The following is a 23,765-nucleotide window of genomic DNA, read 5'->3' on the forward strand; positions in this document are numbered from 1 at the left end:
AGAGTGTATACTAGGCCTCTCATTAAATATGCGGGCGTTGGGGGGGGGGGCAGGTGTGCTGTTGCACAGCATCTGAACCCAGGTTCTTCTGGGGTAACTGGAACCAACTTCCCACAATTCTACATTCTAGTGCTAAGAAGCACGGGTGTTAGACTCAGAAGGTGTTAAGTATGAATCACAGCTCTACTACCTATGAGTTTTGTCTTCATCTTTATAATGGGACAAAAATTCTTGTACAATTTGGTTGTTACAGGGATTATGTACCTGGTACATAACGAGTACAAGACAAATGAGTTATATTTTTATACTTTTATTTAATGGCAAGTACTCCAGACCCCATCCTCCCGTTTCCACCCTCTTTGATCTCCAAGAAGAACATCTGGGGTGGTGGGTTCTAGGGATACTAGCACGTGAAATGGAGTGGCTTACCTCTGTGGTCAGGCTGACTCTTTTGTTTGCTCTTGGAAATATTGGCTCTCTCTGAGCCTCAATTTCCTCTATTTGTTGAATGAGTCTAGAATCCACATTCTGTTTAGGACTCTGGCGCTCCAAGAGGCAGATCCCATAAGGGTTTGAGAGAAGCATGCTAGGTGAAGGCAGTATCTGTGCAAAGGTGTTTGCACAGGGGAGGACGTACAGCGTGGTTCATCCTGCTCCATCTCAGATGGTCCCAAGCAGTCCAACACAGGGTCAAGGTGCTGCTGGTCACTCAGTTCCTGCTCTGAGGTGGCCCAGACCAGGTGTCCCGAAAGTGGCCTGGGGGCGGCGCCGGAGTTTGAGCATTGACGCCGGGAGTGGGTGGAGTCGAGGGAGGGGACGTGGTCTCACGAACAAAGAGAAGGGCGGGGAAGGGCTGTACTGATGGCTCTAAGATTCGTATGATTCCAGGCCACTTACCCCGACTCGGGGCACCCTCCTCGACTTTAGCATAGAGCTTGTACCTAACCTACCGACGCCCACCAGACCCGCCAAAGACACAACCGCGATAGCTCCAAGACTACAATACCCAACACCACTGGCCCGCGATGGGCGGGGCTTTCTTCGGGGCGTGGCCGTCAAATTGAATTTCCCCAATGGGGCATGAGGGTGGGCGGGACCCGACCAAGAATTGGCTGCTGCGTCAGGGCGGGGAGGGGCCAGCGAAGCTGCTGGCGCGGCTGGACGGACAGCTCAAGCAGAGTCCAGGGGACGGTTGCTGAGCAAACGTGGAATCCCGGTTGCGGCGCCTTGCGCCGGACGGTCTATAATCCATCTATTGGGTCAGGAACGAGCTAAACTGAGGCCACGCCGCACAGACGGGCTGGACTGAAAGGTAGGTGTGCGGACCTCCGGGCGCTCCAGGACCCCCGACGGGTCCGGAGGGTGGAACCCGGATATCTGGACAGGGGTTCTGGAACTCCCATACGTGGGAGCTCACCCAATCATGGGAGCTCCAAGTCAAAGGAAAAGGTTCTGAGCCATAGAGGAAAACGTCCACTTACCTCAAGAGGCTCCTCGACCCCCAGGAGCTCTAGTCTATGGGGGATGGGGACATACCTTGAGGAAGCGCCTACAAACTTGAGGCCCCTTGCAATCTCCAGGGCCCCCAGACTGTATGATTAAGGATTCATGGGACCAGTGAGGGGCAACAGCAGGAATTTCTGAGAAGGAAAAGACTTCTCACAGACCCCTGGGTGTCCTAGATTAGATACTAGGAACCCCAACCCCTCAAAAGAAAAAAACGTGAGGAAACAGAATGTTCATGGAACCTAAGACTGGCGGTAACCACTGAGTGATCCTCTTGGGGTGAGCGGTGGGGGGGGTGGGGTGTAACCTCCGACAAAATAGAGAATAGGCAAGAACTGGAACAGGCAAGGGTTACAAAGTTGACCCCATCTGAGCCCCGAGGATGGGAGAAGCAAGCAGTGAACTGAGCAAGCAGGTGTGACAAACCCCAACTGTGGAGTTTAGGACTTCCCAGGACCCATTCACCAGTTGGGGTGACTAGCTAAGTGACTGTTCTGGAGAGAGGAAGGGGATGGTTGAGGGATGAATCAACAAGTGGGGTGGAAATCCTGGAACCATTTCAGTCACCATATATTAACAAAGCACCTAGGTGTGCTGGGCCATGGGCTTTTGATTTCCAGAAAGACATTAGGGTTACAAGATGAAGGAGCGAGTTGGGCTAGGAGGCTGGATCATAATTTAAGGGTCCATTTTGATGGATAGTGATGGGGCAAGGGGGAATGCCTTGGACTCCTGGGGGCACTTTGGAAGGGTGCTTCAGAAGTTGTGACCAATATTTTTATTGTATCCTTTCCTGTCCTCTGAATCTTTGGGTTCTTCCTTGTCCCTGTAACAAATCCCTGGCCCTCTCTGATCCTGTTTGCCTAAAGTCCAGAGTTTGGATGGGTTAGATTCTGAAGGGACTTTCAGCTAGAAAAGGAACTGTTTAAGTATATGACTGGTAGAAGGAGCTGGGTGCCTGGACGCCTGGCTTCAGAAGGTCAGAACAGTTGGCATCAGGGGAATGAGAGGAGTGGAGAATTGTGTGCCCAGAGGGCTGACTCCCAAGAGTTAGAAGACACAGTTTAGTAGCTCCTGTACCTGGGGGAATGAGAGTGATGGTGGCATCAAGGCCAAGCCCATAGCCAGAGGCTGAGCTTGTGGAGTAGGTGGGGATGGGGGTTGGGCAGACTGTGGAGATGGGAGGGTGGGGCAGGAAATTGTGGAGACTTGTGTGCACCCCCTGGCGGTGAGTACAGATTGGGTGGGCCTTGCTGGACTCAATTCAGGTCCCTGACCTCCCTGTTTGAGACTTAAATGGGATGAGGGTCCATCCTGTGCCACTAGTAGATGAGCTGGCAAGGCTGGGACAGGCATGCCTATTCTTGGTTTGGTGGGTTTTCCAGCACACTACCCTAGGATAGAGGACAACTCCCAGCCAGAAGGCACATCACGAATGGGATAGCAAGGATAGGACAGCAATGGATGGTCACAGGTTAGAGGGAAACTGAGGCACAGGCTTAAGTGCCTGTAGTTTTCTAGAAGCCCCGATAGTCCTAACTGATGTCTGTCCCCTGCAGAATTCTGAGCTGGTGTCAGGTGCCTTAGGCATTGAGGATCTCACCAAGAGATAACAGACGGAGCTAAGGGCCAGTGAGATGGCAGACGAGGCCTTAGCCGGGCTGGACGAAGGAGCCCTCCGGAAACTGGTAAGTGGCCCAATGACCCCCACTGTGGGGTGGGCATACTAGGCCAGATCAGTCAAAGCTACCTCTGAGCTAACAGTAAGAGATCATGGGGGAGGGGTCAAAGGAACGGGGCCAAGCTGGTTCCATGTGGCTGATGCAGAGGCCCCTGTGGCATGTGCCTATCTGTTCCAGGTGCTAAAGCCTGGTCCTTCCCAGCAACCCCCACTGCCACCACCTGTTTAAACAGTAACTACTTGGTACTTGCCCATGTGTAGTCACAGGTGTGGGGAGGCTGGATCTGCCTCTGCTGAGCAACAGCCTGGACAGTGTCTACCCGTGAAAGCTGTATAATAAAGGTAGCGGCAATGATTAATAATGCCAAGGCACAGTGCGGGGCAGGCTAGGTGCTCAATACACCATTTCACAAAATAGTCACAGTAGCTCCAGGAGCCAGGACACTGCTGCTCAGAGAGGTGAAGTCACCTGCCCAAAAGCATGCAGTTAGGAGCTATACCAAGATCCAGACCCCAGAGAGGGTTATGGGGGACCAAGAATCCTGGGAGAGCCAAGGCTGGAAAAATGCACGAGAAAGTCTTTGTGGGCCTCTATGAGTTCTGTCTGTCAGACTTCTGGTCTGTCATTTTTCAGTGTCTCAGTTTTTTTATCTGTAAAATGGGGGAAGGAAGTGTGTATGAACACAAAATCTAGGTCCTAGGGTTGGCATACAGGTGGAATGAGGTGTGAGCCCAGATCGTGGGATGGAGGCAGGATGGGTCCACTACATCCCCTTTCCCAGTTTCTTCCTACTCCTATGTACAGAAAGGCAGTGGAGGAACGCAGTAAGGAAGTAATAAGACCACCAGAGAACCAAGTACCAGTACATTTGGGGAAGGGCTGAAGTCCCACCCCCTAAGACCCTGACTCTTGTCCAGAGAAGAAAATTAAAGATTTACTTTTCGTAAAAGACTAATGACCCTATGTTGCTCCCTGAAGGCAGAGGATGGGGCCACCCAGCCTAAGCCAGCTACCCTGCAGTCCAGCTGTGATCTCCTCAAGGCACTATGCCTGTGAGTCCTCAGATCAGTGCCTCAGACTCTCTCTGCTGCCACCCGTCGTCACTGCTATGTGCAGACTAGAAGGGATGGGGTTGGGTTTCCAAAGGTGGCTACTGGTCAGATCTCTCTCTCTCCTCAGGAAGTCAGGGCGCTGCAGAGAGAAAGCCAGGATTGGTCCCGCGAACTCCCAACTCCAGGGTCCACTCTGAGGCTCAGGGTTTTCCAGCCGCCATCCCCCACTCATGTGAGGTTTGGGCACTGGAAGTAGTAATGGAAATTGGTCCACCCTGTACCCTCCCTGGGAAAGGACAAACGAAACCCCGCCTCTCGTCTCAGGACCGCGGTGCTGCTCAAGGTCTTTCCCACTCCGGAGACCAGTTCCTCCGCCGCCGGGGCGCCCGCCATTTCTGCAACCGGCCCTGCTGAGGGTCCCGCCCCGTGCTCCAGCCCGCCCGGCCCTCGCCGGCCTCGTGGCAGGAACCGGGGCGTCCCGAGCCGGGCTCCTCCCCGCGGGGCCGGGCCTTATAAGGCAAAGTTGGGCTCGCTCCGTCCGCCCTGCACCCCAACCGACTCGGGAACCAGGCAGCTGCTTCCGGCCTCGGCTCTCGCACATTCCTGAGGACCCGGCGTTGGGCTGCATGGAATGGGGGCGCCTGAGGACATGCACCCCGCCTGCCCCTCCGCCACAGGCCCGGATGCCCTCCGCCTAGGTCCTGGGTTCAGAGTTCGCACTCCAACACCCTTGCTGGGTGACCTGTGGAAGCAGCTTAGTTTCTATGAAACTTTGCTTTCTCTCTGTAGATAGGGACATTAAAGCAGGGGGCGGCGAAGGGCTTCCTGTCTGATTCCCCCCTGGGCGCCTAGCGTGAGGCTGTGGGAGACGCGTGGGCGGGCCCTGCGAGCATAGGCGGTTCTGGAGCCTCTGGACCTTCAGCGCCCCCTGGCGCGGCTTCGCTCCACTGCTGGCGGGTCCCGGATGGGCGACTGAGGTCCTGGGATTAAGCAAATACCTGGAGTCTCCTGGGTTGTGCAGGTGGGGAGAATAAGGCACAGAGAGATGCTGGTCCTGTCAGACGCCCCAGCAAGGAGAGCAGAAAGTACCGGGAGGCCCGGCCCCCCTGGAGGAGGAAGCACCCTCTTTCCTCCCAGGAGAATTTCACTGGGCAGTTTCGGAAACCCGCCCCATCTCCTTCCCCTTTCCCCTGGTGGACAATGGCTCTTTGTACTTCCTTCCCTCCCTCCCACAGCCCCCTCCACACACAGCGGTGGTTCCTGAGAGGGTGGGGAACACAGGCCACACAACAGGGACACTGTGGACTCTGTGGACCGACCTTTGCCCACAGGCCCAAAGGGAAGGGTCATGCCAGGGGGTGACCAGTGGAATGAGTTCCATCCCTCAGCCCTGTCCCACCCACTTGGGGGAATTAGAGAGAGGCTCCCAGTTTCTAGATCAGGACCCTGAGGCAACTAGGGCTTCCAAGTTCATCAGGCTTTTCTGGGACAAGGACCCCATCTCTAGAGCCTAGCTCATTGGAAATGGTGACCCAGGAGACAAAGAGTTAGTCATTGCCCCCACTGGGCTCTTTACCTTCTGCACAGCAGCAGCTGAACCTGCTATCCCCTGAGATCCCCAATCTTTAAGTGTTGTAGCCTCATTCTCCCTCCCTCTGTCATAATAAGCCCCTTAGGCTTAGGAATCCTAGTCCAAGGTAAACGGATCCCCAACACACAGTTCCAGGGTCCTAGAGGTTCCCCACCATGACACACAGACCCCAGCATCATAGTTATCTGGGACAGGCCCTGGAGTCAGAGAGACCTGGGTTCAAATTCTGACTCAGGTAAGCAAATCACTTCTCTCTGAACCTGTTTCCTCTTTTGTTCAGATGGGAATAATAATGTATCTAGGATATTTGTGAGGTCCAGACACTGAGGGCTTATTATCATGTCTGACACAGATTCTCAATACATGTGTCCTGTCCCTCCCATTTACCCTCTCTTCTATCTCCCTGCTGACTAGCTAGAACCAAGCAGGAAGGTTGATAATTATTGCATCTACATATTGCATATGCAAGGGAGACCTGAGTCACTGTTCCATCCCCATCCTCTGCCTTGAGGTGAGGGCCATTGTCTGATACAGCAAATAAAGGAAACAAAAATACAGAGAGGTTGAGGGGTGTGCCCCTCACCACTCTGCCAGGACTTGACTGGGGCTTAGACCCTACCATAGCTCCTCAGGAATATGGAACCTTGAGGACTCTGTACCCCAAGGCTTTCCCCACTAGTCAGTCTAGGATAAGTTGGCTCATGGCAGAGTTGGGCCAGCCCACACTCCCTGCTGAAACCTATCTCCAGCTCACCCCCACCCCAACCACCCCACTCCCCCACTGATCAGGAAGAAATGATAAAGGGGGAGCCTAAAAAGGAAGGGGAATGGAGGGTTCCTTGCCTCTACCCCTGAGTGGTTTGGGGGATAGGGATAAAAGAATCACCTGCCTTTACTTGCTTCTATCTGGCTATCAGACCCACATTGGAGGCTTATCTGCCACTTTCTTCCTGGGGGCCATGGATCAGTCTTCTCCCTTGAACTACACAAGGGAGTTCTGGGGTGGGGGCCTCTATCATGTGGTGTCAGAGAACCACAAGGATTAGCTAGCTCAATCCAGAGAACATGCCCTTTTCTGGACCTGGTTAAACTAGATACCACTAAGGGCTATTAGGGCTAAAAAACTGGTGGTACCATCCCTGCCTGCCAAAATGCCCTGCCCCTTGCCCTCCTCTCTAGGATTCTGGGTAGCCTCTAGACCAGCTGCCTTATCTCTGTGTGGAGCTTGCCCTCCCACTCTGGGCCCTGGTTCCTTCAATGGTGTCTAGGATTAGGACAGTGTGTGTGAGGGGGAATAACCCCCAGCCAGACAAGTAGCTAGGACTCCTGAGCATCAGCCCCTACCCCTGTTTCCCCAGCAAGGCTGTGGTGCTCTGGGACTGAATTGTGGGAGTCTCCCTGCTCACAGAGGTACTCCAGCTACCCAAATCACCCTTCCCTCTCAGGGACTGTGTTAATGGCTCACAGGAGTGACCTCTCTTCTGCAGTGGCTCTCTAGTCTTGGGGTTTTGATGAAGGGCTCTGAGGGGAAGGAGTCAAATAACAGGAAAGAGTGCTTGACTGCTTGGCACCTGACACAGGTGGGCTGCTCATTTACAGTTGGTGCTCTGTGAACCACAATACACAGCAGGCTCCCCAGGATCCCTGGTGCTGTGAGCTGGGTCTCCCCCTGAGAATTCTGCCCTGGGTGGGTGGTCAGGCACGGTGAAGGGCTTGGAGCAGACAAAGTGGACACAGGCTATTCATTGTGCCCTAGGCAGAGCCGTGGGCAGCTGGTGTCAGCCCTCTATCCCTGCCTGCCAAAATGACCTACCCCTTACCCCACCAACCCTGCAGCTAGAGGTCACAGCAGATCTGGCAGAAAGGCGGAGGATCCGCTCAGCCATTCGGGAGCTGCAGCGGCAGGAGCTGGAACGAGAGGAGGAGGCTCTGGCATCCAAACGTTTCCGTGCAGAGCGGCAGGACAACAAGGAGAACTGGTTGCAGTGAGTGGCAGGGTTTGGGGTGGGGGTTACATTGGAAATGCAGGTGAGAAGGGAAGTATGTATCAGGGCTCAACTCATGTGTAGGCAGGTGTGAATACAGCTATGTCTGTGGTCGTGTATTATGGTGGTGTCCCAACCACACTGGTGTGGACATTATGTCTGAACATGCAGTGTTAGTTCCCACATCCAGGGGCATCGTGTATCAGTGTGTAGTCAGAGGGTCTGCACAGGCAGCTACATATCCCTCTGCCAAGTTCCTGGGTACCCTGTCCTGGCCCTCCCTTTAGCCCATATCCTCCATGACCTGGCCTTGGCAGTGAGAATTATAGTCATGATATCTCTGCAGCTCTCAGCAGCGGGAAACCGAACAGCGGGCTGCCCTCGCACGACTAGCAGGGCGGCTAGAGTCCATGAATGATGTGGAGGAGTTGACCACACTGGTATGGCTCAGGGCAAGGGATGGGAACAGGACTGGGATAGGGAAGGTGAAGACCTTGACTCTACAGCCTAAAACCCATGGCCTGCCTCTCACCCCCAGCTGCGAGGCGCTAGTGAGTACGAGGAACGCAAGCTGATCCGAGCTGCCATCCGCCGTGTACGGGCTCAGGAGATTGAGGGTACGTGCCCTATCCTGGCTCCACCACTGCCCTGCTATGTGCTGCCTACAGCACCTCCCAGCCACTCGCCTGATACTTGCCTCTGCCCTTCCAGCCGCCACTGTGGCTGGGAGGTTGTACAGCAGGCATTCCAACAGTGGCTCCAGAGAAGACAGCAAGGGGCGGTCAACACACAGGCTGGAACGGCATGAGGTAAGGCACATGGGCATGGCAGGAAGGGGCTCAGTATCTTGTCCCACAGATGCCAATAGTACAGAGCACCTGTGTGTCTGCTACACTGATATTTGACTATTAAGGAAGGGCCCCAGACTGTGTTTGCAAGACTTTGGGGTTCTCAGGCCTCTGCCCCTTCTCTCAGGCAAATTCTGGCCACATGTTTTCTACTCCATACTTTGTTTCTATCCAGGCCTTCCTCTCAAACCCAGCCTGTTTACACTGCTCACAAGTTCCCACCCCCTCCCCATTACCACCTTTATTGATACACAGATTCCTCTCCAACCTCCATTCCTACTTTCTAACCCCATTCCTGCCATGCAGCCTGCTCCTAGTAGCCAGAGGGATCTTGCAGAAATGCAAACCTAACCCTGTTACCTCCCCTCCTTAAACTCATCCCAGGCTGCCCCTTACCCCCCAGCATCCTTACCTTGACTCACCAGGGCCTGCCTGTCAGGTCCCAGCTAATTGTTGGAGCACTGTTCACAGAGTCAGAGCTCTCTCTTCAAGGAGTGCTGGTAAAACGTTGGGCCATGTAGATCCCCTTAATGGCCAGCAGAGGCCGCTGAGTCATCGGTCCTGGCAGATTTCTATACCTACTCACTGATTAAACAGGCTGAGGTCAGGGTCAGGGGCCTCTGCTCCAGGGATCTCTTAAAGCCACGAATCCCCAAAAGCCACGAATCCCCAACAGATCTGCTACCATTTCCAACCACTAACATTAGGATCTGGTCCTCTCTGAATCAGCTTTGGCTAGGCATGCCAAGAGACTGGGAAGTAAGGATCAGTGACTGCCCCATTTTTGTGCAGGTGTCCACAGGAAGCCAGGCTCAGCCCCTCTGCTTTGCATGCCCTGCCTTGGGCACCTGCAAGCCTTGCCCTCCATGGTTAGGGGTAGCACTCAAGGTAGGAAAGCCTTGGTTGCATCCTATGGGTCCCCCACAGGTATCAGAGGCCAAGGAACAAGAGCAGCAAGCAGAGGTCCCAAAGCCAACCCCAATTCCTGAGGCCACCAGCCAGGATGTGACCACAGTGACGCTCCTGCTGAGAGCCCCACCTGGGGGCACACCTAGCTCATCAGCCTCACCTGACAGTTCACCTACCACTGCTTCTCCTGAGCCTCCACTTGAGCCTGCTGGAACCCAGTGCCCTGCTGCCGAGGCTCCAGGCAGCCCTGAGCCACCTCCTAGCCCTTCAGGAGCCCCTAGACCTGATTCTCCTGAGTCACCAGCCACCCTGAGCACTGAGGGGCAGGTGGTCAACAAAGTGAGTACGGTACAGGGGTAGGATGCCAAGCGAGACCCTCCATCTGGATGACTTATGTCATGTCTCCCTTGCAGCTCCTGCCTGGGCCCATAGAGGCTCCTACTGCCCAGGGCCCCACCAGAGGTCCCTCCAATACAAAAAAAGCAGGTGAGGGTTCCAGCAGGGGTAGCTATAGGCATCTGCCTTCCCCTGCGCCAGACTTCCTTTCCCTGTCTGTAGATTGAGCTCTGATGCCTGAATAGTTGCAGCCTTCTCAGGTTTAGGCAATCCCTGACTGCCCCTGAGGTGTCCCCGCCCCTGGCCAGGCCCACCCCTGCCACCCATGGCCAGAGGCCTCCCTGCAGCCTTGAAAGGCAACGGGCCTCAGGCACATTCTTTTTCCCAATAAGGGAGTGCGCCCATCTCCCAGCCAGAGTCATGGGCAGTGCTGGCCAGGGGGGCTGTCTGCTTTCCCCATCAGCAAGGAGGATCTGGACACCCTTCCTCCAGCCCAGGCTTAGCCCTGGCCCTCAGGAGTAGCCAAGTCACCCTGGGGTCAGGGTAGGAGGCAAGGGAAGTGACTGCCTATAGGAGAGATATGACTGAGTAGCAAGGTCTTAGTACTGGGTGATGTAGGAGAGGGTGGGGAAGTTTGGGGTACACAAAGATGTTGGGAGGCCTACAGAGATGTAGAGGAGAGGAATATAAGAAGTGGGCCCACTCCATCCACTCTTCTTTCTCTTCCCCTACATGGCTACCACCCACTCCTGAACCTGCCAGACCTGGCTAGTCTCCCACCCTGCCAACGCTCCTTATCTGTACTGAGCCCTCGCCAGCCAGCCCAGAACCAAGGTACTACCTATTCTCAGCACCCCCAGGATCTGGGCAGTCCCTGTCTCACTCAGCCACTAACAGCCTTCCTGTCCTTTCTAGAGTCCACTCCTCTTGCCAGCGGACCTTCCCCATTCCAGCGGGCTGGCTCTGTGAGGGACCGTGTCCGCAAGTTCACATCCAATTCTCCCACAGCTGCCAGACTCCAGGATGGCCCACCCCGGGCGGCCTTAGGTTCCCCAACTCCAATAAAGCTCCTGGGCCCCTCCTTCATCAGCACCACCCCTGTTGCCTCCTCTAACAGCTCCTCCTCTCAGGGCCCCAGTGACACCTCCTCCCGGTTCAGCAAGGAGCAAAGAGGAACAGCCCAGCCCCTGACCCAAGAGGAGGGCCCCAGGGGGCGGGGCTTGGCTGCCAGGTCCCTTGAAAACGGAGCAGGGGGGCCCGTGGCCTGCTCAGAGGAGCCTAGTACCCAGCTGCCCGTGGCCATCGGTATTGCCGAGCCAGGGAGCAGTATGAAGACTACATTCACCATCGAGATCAAGGATGGCCGTGGCCAGGCCTCCACGGGCCGGGTGGTGCTGCCCACAGGCAACCAGAGGGCAGGTAGGCCTCCCCACTGTCTCCCCACTACTGGGGATGAGTGCCTGCAGCTACCCAGCTCTGTATGGAGGACAGGTGCTGTGGCCAGGGCTCAGGGTGTCTCCAAAGGGTGTGCTGGGAATAAGAGTGCCACCAACCTTGGTTGGCACCACCATCACCCCATCAGATCCTGACAGTAGCCCTTCTCCCTACCCAGAACTGACACTGGGGCTGCGGGCACCCTCCACACTCCTCAGCACCAGCAGTGGTGGTAAGAGCACCATCACCCATGTCAGCAGCCCTGGGACCCTGTCGCGGCTGGGCAGTGTTACTCATGTCACCACCTTCAGCCATGCTTCACCTGGTAGCCGAGGAGGCTGCAGCATTAAGGTGAGCCCTTCCTCATCCCACCAGCTCACCATCCATATCAAACTGCTTAAGGGTGTAGGACTTGCAGGTTTTCTCTGCTCTGCTTCTTTCCCACTATACACACCTAGGAAGGAAAGTTGTTACAGTTGTTCTAGCAGATTCCTTAGCCAGTTGGTAACCAAGCTAAGACCAGATTCTGGTGTATCAGCCACTAGGCATGTACATGAAGCTCATTCAGTACTGGCCTTAAGCTTCCTACTTGCTGATCTCTGATCCTTAGTTCAGAATTGGTTGATTCATTCCTAATGAACAGATGGGAAAACCGAGGCTCAGAGAGGGTAGTAGGTCTTTGCCCCCCTCTTTCTGTGGCAGCCCAGTGACCCTGCTCCCACCCCACACTAGACATCAGTCCTGAGGTGTAGAGCTGCTCATGGGCTCATCCAAGATCAGCCTGACCCATTAGAAGATTAGAGATTAGTGATTAGCATCTGCGTCAACCTCTCTGTGGGGGGACAGACAGGTGGGGGAGTGGGCACCAGTCAGGTAAGGCAGCAGCCTAGCAGGTGCCACGGGAACTGAATACACTGCATTCTTCCATTATTCATTCCCAAGCCTGGGATCAACTGGCTAGGAACTCATTCAGGGAAGGGATCCTCAGCAGGCCGCCCAGCTGCCCAGGTAATATCCTGTATGTCTAACCAGGGACTGGATGGGACTTTGGAGGAGGTGAGATGGCTAGAGCCAGCTCAGTGCCTTCTCAGAAATGACAGGGAAAGAGGGCAATAATTCATCTTTCCTCCAACAGCAAGACCCAGTGCTGTCTGCTAAGAAATTGGGGTGGGATGTTATGAGTGGGTAGTTGGAGCTGAGACCCTTGAGTGAATGGAAAGTGCTACAGTGATACTTGGGTCTGGCACTACCAACTAACGTCAGTTTCCCCATCTAGGGGGAGCAGATGGCATGTCTATAATGCACTTGCTTAAAACTGGTGATTAGATCTGAGCACCATGGGCAGGCTAGAGTCCATTTATCTCAGAGCTACAGTCGTACCTTGTTAGTTGTTATAGCAGATTGCTCAAAGTCCAGTATCCCTGTGCCTCCATTTACCCCATCTGTTCAAGGATTTCTAAAATGGTACGGCATGAGGGCAAAGGCACACTGGCTCTAGAGTCTAGCAGATTGAATCCTTATAGCTAATGTACATGGTAGTTCAAATAGCCCTATTCCCCTGCTCCCTGCCTCAGTTTCCTCATCTGTGAGACATGGGGTCCTTGTCTCATTAATCCTTCAGAATACATTCAGCCTTGATGTGCTTATGGTCTGTGATCTCTGCAGGGCCAGGACCAGGCCTGGCGTTCGGCCTATTTGGGCAGGCCACCCCTCCCCCATTGTCCCCTCCACAGAGGAGCCCAGAATAGGTTTCTATTTGGGCTGCAGTTCCAGCTGGCTGGTGGTGAGCTGGGAGGCCGGCAGGGGCGGGGCAGGCCTGCTGCCCTTGCCTTCGCCCTCCGATCAGCTGCAAAGACTCTGATTCTGCCAGCCATAGGCAGCTGTCCCTGCTACTGTCCCACCATTACACCCCTTAGAGTCCCCTCTAGCACTATGCCAGGTGTACCAGGGCCTGGATCTGAGATGGCTGCAGCCCTTGAGGAACGGTTGGGCCAGGCTTTGGAGGAGCTGCAGGCGGTGGCTGAGGCAGGCCGGGCAGCAGTGACCCAGGCAGCTGAGGCAGCTGTAGCCGCCATGGAGCCGGTGGCCCAGACGGCTGAAGAATTGCGGGCTGAGACAGCGGCACTGAGCCGACGATTGGATGCATTGAGCAGGCAGGTGGAAGTATTGAGCCTAAGGCTGGGAGTCCCACTTGTGCCGGATCTTGAGCCTGAGCTGGAGCCCAGTGAGCTGCTTCTGGCTGCTGCCGACCCTGAGGCCCTCTTCCAGGCAGCTGAGGATGCTGGGACCCCAGTGGCCCACCCACCTGCCTTCAGCACCCGCCGCCGCTCCTCCACTGGCCCCAACCACAGCAGCAGTCTTGTAAGTCTTTCTTGGCTGGTGGGAGCGGGTGGTTTTGAGGTAGGTCCTGCTTCTGCTCAGTGCCCTTACATGTGCTGTCACCTTCTCTGAGCCTCAGTTTACCTATCTGTACAGGGGACTAGGGTACTAGTGCTCCAAGATCAGGACAAGAGGGTGCCAGACTCATCCTGAGGCATATGCACTGGGCAGCTGCCCTGGCATCCTCTGGCATGACCCAGCCCCACCCCCCACCCCCACACCCTGCCAGACCAAGCCTCCCTGAAACAGCTGCCACCTCGGCTCTCCTTTCCATTATGACAGATAGAGAGGCCCTGCCAGACAGGGAGCAACTGTAATAGTTGGGCTGGACCTTGGCTTCAATAGTAAGATGTCCTGGGAAAAGTGGGTGGTTAGGTCAGAGCCCTTAAAGGATGATTTCCAGCAATGGTAGGAGAGTGGGAGGTAGTATTCAGAAGAGAGCTTCGGAGAGGTTTTGGCTCAGAGCAGCTGTAGTCAGACACCTGGTTAGAAGCCTGCAGGCCCTGGTCCAATTCCTTTGGCAAGGGAAGGTGGGATATGTGCTGCCTGGGCACTGACCCAGGGTCCCAGGTCTCAGGAGCTGCAGGATACCAAAGAACTGTCCTGGGGAAGGACTTGGAATAAAACAGCAAAAAGAACTCAAGTTCAGAAGTTATACTACCTTTATCTCAGACCCCAGGTTGCATCACATTTATAGAAGGACTATGGACAAAACATTCAGCTGCCCTGAGCCTCAGTTTCTCCTTGTGTTGAATAAGGACATTAAAATCCCTAATGCTTATACAAATGTTTGTTACTGAATATAAATCATTATTATGCCACTACCACTTGCATTAATATGATTATGGATATGTGGGAAAGCCTACATCAAGACTATTAGTGTCTCTTACTAGTCTGACACCAATATAGCCATCCTGGGGCAGGCAGGCTGGCAGGCTAGTGGTTATTTCCAAGGCTATGCCAGCAACCCCAGCATATGGCCCTCTGACCACTGTGGGCATTGTGAGTTTCTTCCTTATCCCTGCTTAAAGGCCATGTCTTCTCCCCACCATAAAGATGGAGCCAGAGCCAGCGGAGCCCCCTTCTGCTGCAGTGGAAGCAGCCAATGGTGCTGAGCAGACTCTGGTAGACAAAGCACCAGAGGGTCGGAGTCCTCTGAGTGCCGAGGATCTGATGGCCATTGAGGATGAAGGAGTCCTTGACAAGATGGTATAATGGACCTGGTGGGTTAGGGGTTGGTAGTAGGTAGGAACCTGCTGGTAGACAATGACAGCTTTATTTGCAGCTGGATCAGGCCACAGACTTTGAGGAGCGGAAGCTCATCAGGGCTGCACTTCGGGAGCTGCAACAAAGGAAGAGAGGTAGAGACTCAGCTTCCCTACCCCAGATCCAGCTACTCTATTCCAGCTGCTCCTCTCACTCTGGGGTCCATTTATAGATGCTCCAGCTTAGTAACTGCCCTACCCAACTTCGCCTTTTCTAGACCCAGCTGTTCCCTTGCTTCTTTCCCATGGATCTGGCTGCTCCCTTCCCTAGGTGCTTTTTTTCCCTGACCATTTCACCCAGCTTCCAGTTACTCCTGCCCTCAGCCACTCTTTCCTTGGATCCAGTTGCTTCTCTAAGTACTGTCTACTACTTTCCTGAATTCAGATATGCCTCCCCCCAGCTGCTTCTCTCTCCCAGAGGTCCACTGACAGCCACCTTAGCCTCTACCTCCATCCAGCTTCCCCTTTCCTGAACATAGTTACTTTCTCTCTCTGTTACTCCCTGCTGAACACAACTATTCTTTTATTATTTCTCCAGATAGTTTCTGGAGATACTCCTTTTCTGATTCTAGCTGCCTCCTCCAGGGCCTACTGATGGCCACCCAGCCTCTATCCCCACCTACCTACTTCTTTAGGCCCAGTTAACCCCCTTCACCAGCTTCTTTCCAACTGCTTTTTCCCTGGATGATATTGCTTCTCAGATACCTCCAATCACTCTCTCTCTGGACCTAGTTAATCCTTCCTCCAGCTGCTCTTTTCCCCACCTACGACTCATTAATGGCCCAGTCAGACTGTTTAGTCAGCTACTCCCTCTCTAATCTAGATTCTTCCTTCTGACTCGACTGTTCATTCCTATAGAAACTTCTTTCTTGGATTCAAAATACCAGTTTGAGATCAGTTATGTTATTCTATATTCACTAGTTTCTGCCTGAATCCACTGCCTCCTACTCATACCCCATTCCCTGCAAAGTTGCAGCTGTCCTCTCACCCCAGACACTCCTAGAGAGGCCCCTGTCAACTGTGTCATTAGTGTTTCTAACAAGCTGCCCTCCACCCCATTTTGTGTGCCCTGTGTGCCTGTGCATATGTGCTGTGTGGGCACTGGGCGGCCCTTCTGGGTATGCATGGGGCATCCCCCACCCAGACCAGCGGGAAAAGGAACGGGAACGGCGGCTGCAGGAGGCACGGGCTCGACCAGGGGAGGGCCGAAGCAACACAGCTACAGAGACCACCACAAGGCACAGCCAACGTGCAGCCGATGGTTCAGCTGTCAGCACTGTTACCAAGACTGAGCGGCTCGTCCACTCCAGTAAGGGACCAAGTGGGGCTTGGGGCTCAGGGTGGAAATAAGTCCTCCCCACTGACCTCCTGTGCCTCTAAATACCCTTCTTTCATCTACTTCTCCAGATGATGGCACACGGACGGCCCGCACCACCACAGTGGAGTCAAGCTTCGTGCGGCGCTCGGAGAGTAAGGCCGCCTGATGTGCCTCTGTGCCTGCCACTTGCCTCCTCGTCTCCTCGCCTCCTTGCCTCCTCAGGCTCTTCTTCAAGCACTGTCTTCATCTGTGCTCTCAATTTCTCTTCTCTACCTGTAGTTCTCACCGTCTCTTCATACGACCTTCCCTCCTGTCTCCTGCCCAGGGCCCCTCACCTCACTCCATTCTCCATTTTTTTCAGATGGTAGTGGTAGTACCACAGTGCAAACCAAAACTTTCTCCTCTTCTTCCTCTTCATCCAAGAAAATGGGCAGGTGAGCATGGGTGCCCCACACCACAGAGGAGTCAGTGCCACGGGCTACCTCACTTCATACCCATTCTGCAGATGGGTAGATTGAGGTACTGTGAGGTCGATAGGTGTATAGCCAAGGAGGGACAAAGTGGGTGTCAAACTTGCATTGTGGTCTCACTTAATCTTCAGTCACACCATGGGGGAGATAAATGTTCAGTGATACCAGATATTTGCCTAGGGTGTACCAGTTCTGAATGGCAGCAATAATGCTGAACCCTCAGAGAAGCCTGCCTACCATGCTGAGCTGCCTCCTGGCACTTCCCATTGTCTGAAAACCACCTCCCAAGTCACAGAGCACCTTTACACCTTAGCTCTGTGAGGGGTAAACTCCCATGTTACAGAGGAGGGCAGACTTGGCAAGAACTGGGTTAGATCAGAATCCAGTCCAGGGACTCTGAATCAAACCTGCATTCAAGTTCCAGCTCAGAATGCCCTCTGAAATCTTAGGCAAAGTACTGCCAAGGGCCTCAGTTTCTTCATCTTTATTGGAAATAATATGGGTTCCTTCCTCCCTTTGTGAAGTTTAAAATGGTACATAGGAGAGCTGGGCGTGTAACCCAAAAATAGAATACTTGCCTAGCATGCAGAAGACCTGGGGTTCTATCCCCAGCACTGAAATAAAATAAATAAACAAACAAACAAACAAACGCACGCAGAAAAGGCTCAAGGGACGTGAGCTGTTATTTTTACCATTACTACTACTCTGCTGGTAATTTTTTTTTCCTATGCTGCCGGAGATTGAACCCAGGGCCTTGTGCACACAAGGCAAGCACTCTACCAACTGAGCTATATCCCCAACCCTGCTGGTAATTTTTATTACTTGATAATGCCCAGATTGTGAACAAGCCTATAACTTGACAATACAATGAATCTTCTCAGATAATTCCTGGGGACCAAGTCTGATCAAAAGACCCTGGCTCCCAACTTCTTGTTGCTGAGCCTCCATGTACTCTGTAAAATGGGTGTTTGAAGAATGTTGCTCCCTCACTGGTCAGAATTGCAGGTGGTGGAGATAAATAGTATGGGGGATGCTGGTGCACAATAAGATCCATTCCTCAGCAAGCAGCGGCAGAGGCTCAAAGTGGCCCTCTTCTAATCCTGTAATTCCCACCCACCCCACCCCACCCCACAGCATATTTGACCGTGAGGATCAGGCCAGCCCAAGGCCTGGCAGCCTGGCTGCACTGGAGAAACGACAGGCAGAAAAGAAGAAAGAGCTGATGAAGGCGCAGAGTCTGCCCAAGACCTCAGCTTCTCAAGCACGCAAGGCCATGATTGAGAAGTTGGAGAAAGAGGGTGCCACAGGGTGAGCAGCAGAGGGCCAGGACTGAGAAGTTGGAGCTGGGCTTGGTGACCAAATGTTGCAGGGGAGGGCCTAGGAGTGGGTAGAGCAGGGATGAACTGTGGTGGGAAGGATCTGAACATCATAGAAGGCAAGGCTTGGGGTCTTTTGGGTGGGCCCACCAAGGTGATGACCTGTAGTCTTGTGATCTTGCCCCAACATGGATCCCATAGCAGCCCTGGTGGACCTCGTGCAGCTGTGCAACGCTCCACCAGCTTTGGTGTCCCCAATGCCAACAGCATCAAGCAGATGTTGCTGGACTGGTGCCGAGCCAAGACCCGTGGCTATGAGGTGAGCCCTGAGAGGCCAAGTAGCTCAGCAGCCTCCTCAGACCCCAGCTTAACACCTCCCTCTTTGGAAAATTCACTCCCCTGTGAATTTCCACAGCTTCTGGCAGTGAATATGGAAAGCCTTCTGGAATAAGGAAACAGAGTCTGAGAGTGGACACATTACATGCCCTAGATCCCAGAATAAGGATTAAATAGCAGGGCCTAATGGAAGGCCCTTTGGATGGTGGGCATGGCTCAAGGCCTAACCCACCTCTTGGAGCCTTCACCTTGTGACACTGTGGAGGGTGCTGGGTAAATTTCTCTAAGTGAAGAAAGGAGTGATGGAGGCATGACCATGGCCTTACCATGCCTTTCCACAGCTCTGTCCCCCTAAATCACAGACATGGGAGTTAACAGACTGAGCTGAAGGCAGCTCGCATTCTGAGTACTCACCTATTGTGCAGCCCTGAGCAAACTACTGAGCCTAGGTCTGGAGTGCCAAAATATGGGGGGATACTGGGTATGGAGGAATTGCCCCCCAGGGTCCTGACAAGTACTTCTACCCCCCATAGCACGTGGACATCCAGAACTTCTCCTCCAGTTGGAGTGACGGGATGGCCTTCTGTGCCCTAGTACACAACTTCTTCCCCGAGGCTTTTGACTATGGGCAGCTTAGCCCACAGAACAGGCGCCAGAACTTTGAGGTGGCCTTCTCATCTGCTGAGTAAGTGTGGGCTCCAGCCCTGGGGGTGTTGGCTCGGCTCAGCTGCCTCAAGACCCCCTGGAACTGGCCAGCCACACTGTGGGTCTGTGGCTGAGACCCCCTTCCCGAGAGAGTCCCCTTCCTCCTCTGCCCCTACCCACCTGCTGCTGAGTGTGCCAGGTGCCCGCCGGAAGGAAGGAGCGGCAGGTCCGCCTACCAGCCCAGGCCAAAGCCCACCAGGTGGCCTTGTCCATATTCCCTTCCTCTTCCCTCTGCCCCTCTCCCTCCTTTCTCCCTTTCTCTGTCGTCCTCTCTTCCCACTATCACCAGAGCTTCCTGCTCCCACGGGATCCCGGCTGGAGATTCCAAAAGGAGGCTCCTGGCCCGGGCACCGTGCCCGTGCAGCCTATATAGGTGCTGCCAGAGACTTATATAGGACATCAGCAAGCCCTCCACTTTGGAATCGTTGCCCCTTCTGCTCACTTCACCCTCAGCACCCTCCTTCATCATTCTTTCTCTTCCCTTCTCTTTCTGGTTCCCTCCAGATTTCTTCCTCCTCCTCCCTCCACCTCCTCTCACGCCTCCCTCACCCCCACTCCCTGGGGCACAGCCCTCCTCTCTGACCATGGCGCTAGTGCCATTGCCCCCCCACCCTGCGTTCCCGCTTGCCCCAAGAGTTCTCTGCACCTGTGACTGGTTTGGCCCCCCACCCCTGTCTGCATTGCACACCATTAGTGATGGGTAGTGAGCGGCACGTCCACAATTGGGAGGGGGCATGCGGGAGGCTAGCAGACTGCACACCAAGAATGTAACTGAACTCATGTCTCTATGTGTGTATGTGTGTGTCTCTCTGTTCTCCCTTCTGTCTTCTTGGCCTCTTCCCCCACTTCCCTGACTGGGCCCTTGCCCCCTGCCCCTTCCCGGCCCCCTACCCTCCCCAGGACCCATGCGGACTGCCCGCAGCTCCTGGATACAGAGGACATGGTGCGGCTTCGAGAGCCTGACTGGAAGTGCGTGTACACGTACATCCAGGAGTTCTACCGCTGTCTGGTCCAGAAGGGGCTGGTAAAAACCAAAAAGTCCTAACCCCTGCTTGGGGCCCCACGGTGAGAAATGCCGCCTCTCCCACCTGCCCTGATTCAACTGGAATCTGCTCATCGGGGCTCAGAGAGGGGCCCGGGAGGTGGATGGGGCATTGGGGAATGCTGGAGGGCCCTTATAAAAGGCAGAGGATGCAGACAGGATCCTACCTTCTGATATTTCAGGGCCTGCAAGTGAAACCATTATTCATAGTCAGCAATGACCTAGGTGAGCAGGACTATGAGGGGGAAAACCCAAGGGAGGCTCCTGATCCAGGCTGCAGGTCCAGAATGACTATCTGACAAAAGTGTAAACTAAGCTTGGATCTGTACAACTATCTCAAGCTGAAGAAGGGATAAAGTTTCAGGCAGAGGGATCAGTCTATGCTCAGGGCTAGTAGTGAAAGAGATGGAGAGGATGGTACACCCCAGAAGAGAAGGAGCTTGAGTCTTGAGTGTAAGAATGGAGGAAAGGGCCACAGTCAGGAGTTTGAAGTTCTTCCTGAGGACAAGAAAAATCCTAAAAGATGTCTGAACTGAGGAAGAATATATGTAGGCAAGTCAGTATTCTAGAACATTCCTCAAATGAGGCCTGAGATGGACTAGATGCCAAGATCAGCATAAAAAGTAGAAGGGACAGGCTTCCTGATGTGGTTTGGGAGGAAGCAGGAGGGTCAGGAAACTTTCCAAGCTTCCAGTGTGGATTCTGGGGAGTTGGTGGAATGATCCAAGGTGGGAAGCTTGGGAATAAGGCCAGTTCAACAGGAAGATGTTTCCAGCTGAGTGTCCTGGATTCCCCAAGCCAGCTATGGCATATCCTCTGTGGTCATTTCATCTCAGGGCTACAATAGAAAATTAAGATTCTGAATTAACTGCCCCATTATAGATAGGAGCTCAGAGCTTGGAGAGGTAGGCTTAGAGTGTCTCTGGGAGTGAGGTTCAGATCAGAGCTGAGGTCAGAAAGTGGAGTTCCAGATTCCCCATTTAGTGGCTCTTTTCTGTCCCATCACTGTTTTCCTATCTGTTTTGTACACAGATGTAAAACCAGAGGTCCAGAGAGGATTACCTAAAGTAATGTGAGTCAGGAAGAGTGAGCCAACTAGGGTACACTCAGAGGCCCTTTGGGGTTTGTGGTCATTGTAGAGGACAGCCCACATGTGCACATATGTACTCAGAGGTGCAGGTGAGGAGAAGATGGGCTTGATACTGTCTCCAGGTCATATATGGACTTAGGAACTGCTGCCCAGCAGGCCAGCCTGGAGGGAAAGGGGCCTACTGCAGCCTGATCCAATTGGAAAGTGTGACTCAGCTGTGCTGTTGCTCCAGTTGCCTGCTGTTTGGCCTGTCACTGGGGCAGCCTGAGCCCTAAGCCGTGCACCCCAGTGTAAACAATGGCTTTATAAGGTCTCCAGGGAAGGCATCAGGGCGGGAGGGGGCTCCAGATTGGGGGAGGAAGCCTCGGATCCCCGGGAAGATAGCCCAGCTTGAAGAAGCTTCAGAGAAGAGGCTGTTTCTGCTCCATGGTGCAGGTAGGGAACAAGCCCAGTGTGAGACAGGGATGACCCCAAGGGCACATAGCACATCAGCAGCAGAGCCAGGAACCTCTCACTCATCCTGTTTTCAAGATCTCAAATGAGGTAGGGAAAGACTGTACTGTTATAAAGACGAGGAAACAGAGTCACAGAACAGGTCAAGGCCTTATCTAGCATCCACAGATGATTAGGAGTAGAATCTGGACTGTAACAGATTTTCTGCCTCCCAGGCTCCTTCCTTGAACGAGTGTCAGGTGAGCTGAGAATAGGTCCCAGTCCTACCATAGGCCTGGGTGTAACTGCAAAGGTACAAGGTGGGAGGTGGTCTTGGGGTGTCCTGTGTCTTGGAAACAGGCTCAATTCCTTCCCAGGTCTTCCCTGCCAAAGCAGACTTATTCAGCAACATTGATTGAGTGCTTTCTGTGTGCCAGGCATGGCAGACGGGAGGAAGCAAGGCAGAAAAGGTCTTGGTCTGGGAGAGAAGGGGAAATAAAGCCAGAGAACAGACTCCACCTTTGGAGCTCTGGAGTTGTCAGTTGCATAGTAGCCACAACCTATTTACCCTTGAGTGGGGAAAGGGATCTTGCAGTAGCAAAGACAGAGCTTTACTCGGGTGCCAAAACTGTCAGGTCTAGCCCTGCATCTACTGAACTATGAGGCTTAAAACAAACAAGGGGCAGCTTCTCTGCTCTGTGACTCAGTTTCCCTATCTGTAAAGTGCAGCTTGCACTCTGAAGGGTGGTCCAGCTCAACCCTGAGTGTGTTCTAGGTGGTCTATTGGTATTGATTGGAACCCTCATTTGTGTCCCCTGCTCTACCCAAGGCAGATGATAAGGATGCAAGAACTGCACCCCTGCTGGGTGTGTTGATGCATGCCTATAATCCCAGCAACTTGGAAGACTAAGGCAGGAGAATTTCAAGTTTGAGACTAGTCTGGGTAACTTAGGGAGACCCCCATCTCAAAATTAAAACAAACAAACAAACAAAAAAACGCCTGGGGATGGTAACTCAGTGGTAGAGCATCCTTGGGTTCAATCTCCAGTACTGGGGCAGGGGAAGAAAGAACCCTCCTATACACACCGCACACAAGTGCACGTGTGAGTACGTACACACACACACTTCTTGGCCTCCATTTCCAGCAGCAGGGTTATCCCCGGGGCAAGGATAAGAGGTCGTAGGCCACCTGACAGTAAGTACCAGGTTAGGAAGCTGACAGAAAATTATCAGGGGCCCACAGTCCTGGCCATGCAGAAAGATTTGCCAGTAATGACACCACCCCTCCTGATGCCCAGCTCAGAAGTCTTTGCCCACTGGGGTGTGTTACTGAGGGTGAGCAGGAGAATTCAGAGAATATGGCTGGGGTCTGGAGCCAGGACCTCCCCAGGTCTGGAGGGCTGGGAAAAGAGACCCACAACCTGCTCGACTGGGATGAGGCATGCTCTGTCCCCACCCCCACCCCTCAATCTCCTCTAACTGCCTAGTATTAATACGGGCAGTGTTATATCTGGGATTGGGCTGGTGGGGCCAGAGTTTCCTGCCCTCCAGGAAGGTTTTTCCCCCAATCGATGAACAGTAGAGTTTATCAAAGACCAACAGTGCAGCAATGAAAAGACCTCGGGGTAGAGGGGTGTCACAAAATGTAGGCTCATGCTGACAACAACCCCGTTCCCCCTCCCTGCAGGATGCTGGTGGACTGCGTGCCCTTGGTGGAGGTGGAGGACATGATGATCATGGGAAAGAAGCCCGACCCCAAGTGCGTCTTCACCTACGTGCAGTCGCTCTACAACCACCTGCGGCGCCATGAGCTGCGCCTGCGCGGCAAGAATGTCTAGCCGCACCGCCAGCACCGCCAGCTCGCAGCAGGCTGCCGCCCCCACCCTCCCGGCACTGTCCCCTCCCTGTGCTCCTGCCCACCGCTGCCTTGTCTGTCGCGACACCCTCCTCCGCATACACACGCGTTTTGATAAATTATTGGTTTTCAACGATCCTGACTCTGCCTCTCTTGGGGGAGGGGGCCGGGCTGCGAATTATTCCAGGAAGGCCTCAACTCCCACACCCAGGTG

At 53.9% G+C, this 23,765-nt stretch overlaps 1 protein-coding gene across 7 annotated transcripts; it reads left to right on the top strand.

Annotated features, from left to right (window-relative positions):
- Positions 1 to 1,154: 1,154 nt before the first annotated feature.
- SMTN (smoothelin) lies at positions 1,155 to 23,687 on the top strand. Of its 7 annotated transcripts, none has more exons than XM_079151003.1 (21): positions 1,155 to 1,312; positions 3,066 to 3,194; positions 7,668 to 7,816; positions 8,163 to 8,256; positions 8,355 to 8,433; positions 8,528 to 8,625; positions 9,592 to 9,912; positions 9,987 to 10,059; positions 10,672 to 10,743; positions 10,825 to 11,328; positions 11,522 to 11,694; positions 14,779 to 14,931; positions 15,008 to 15,083; positions 16,132 to 16,296; positions 16,395 to 16,457; positions 16,667 to 16,739; positions 17,910 to 18,083; positions 18,293 to 18,410; positions 18,961 to 19,112; positions 20,033 to 20,101; positions 23,384 to 23,687. In XM_079151003.1, exons 2-21 carry the CDS (start codon positions 3,144 to 3,146, stop codon positions 23,532 to 23,534), a joined length of 2,808 nt encoding a protein of 935 aa, XP_079007129.1. In that variant the 5' UTR covers positions 1,155 to 1,312; positions 3,066 to 3,143; the 3' UTR covers positions 23,535 to 23,687. The 7 variants fall into 7 exon arrangements, with proteins under 7 accessions (XP_079007129.1, XP_079007124.1, XP_079007123.1 ...); XM_079150998.1 differs by having other exon boundaries at positions 20,033 to 20,197; positions 23,384 to 23,523; XM_079150997.1 differs by lacking the exon at positions 20,033 to 20,101.
- Positions 23,688 to 23,765: the final 78 nt, after the last annotated feature.

This window comes from Sciurus vulgaris (genome assembly GCF_902686455.1).
Source record: "Sciurus vulgaris genome assembly, chromosome: 8".
Classification (NCBI taxonomy): domain Eukaryota; kingdom Metazoa; phylum Chordata; class Mammalia; order Rodentia; family Sciuridae; genus Sciurus; species Sciurus vulgaris.

Bases quoted from the DNA above. Each gene is read 5' to 3' on its own strand.
- SMTN (XM_079151003.1), top strand. From the start codon at position 3,144: ATGGCAGACGAGGCCTTAGCCGGGCTGGACGAAGGAGCCCTCCGGAAA. The intron at 7,817-8,162 runs GTGAGTGGCAGG...ATATCTCTGCAG, and splicing joins AACAAGGAGAACTGGTTGCA to CTCTCAGCAGCGGGAAACCG. The intron at 20,102-23,383 runs GTGCGTGTACAC...CCCTCCCTGCAG, and splicing joins CTTCGAGAGCCTGACTGGAA to GATGCTGGTGGACTGCGTGC.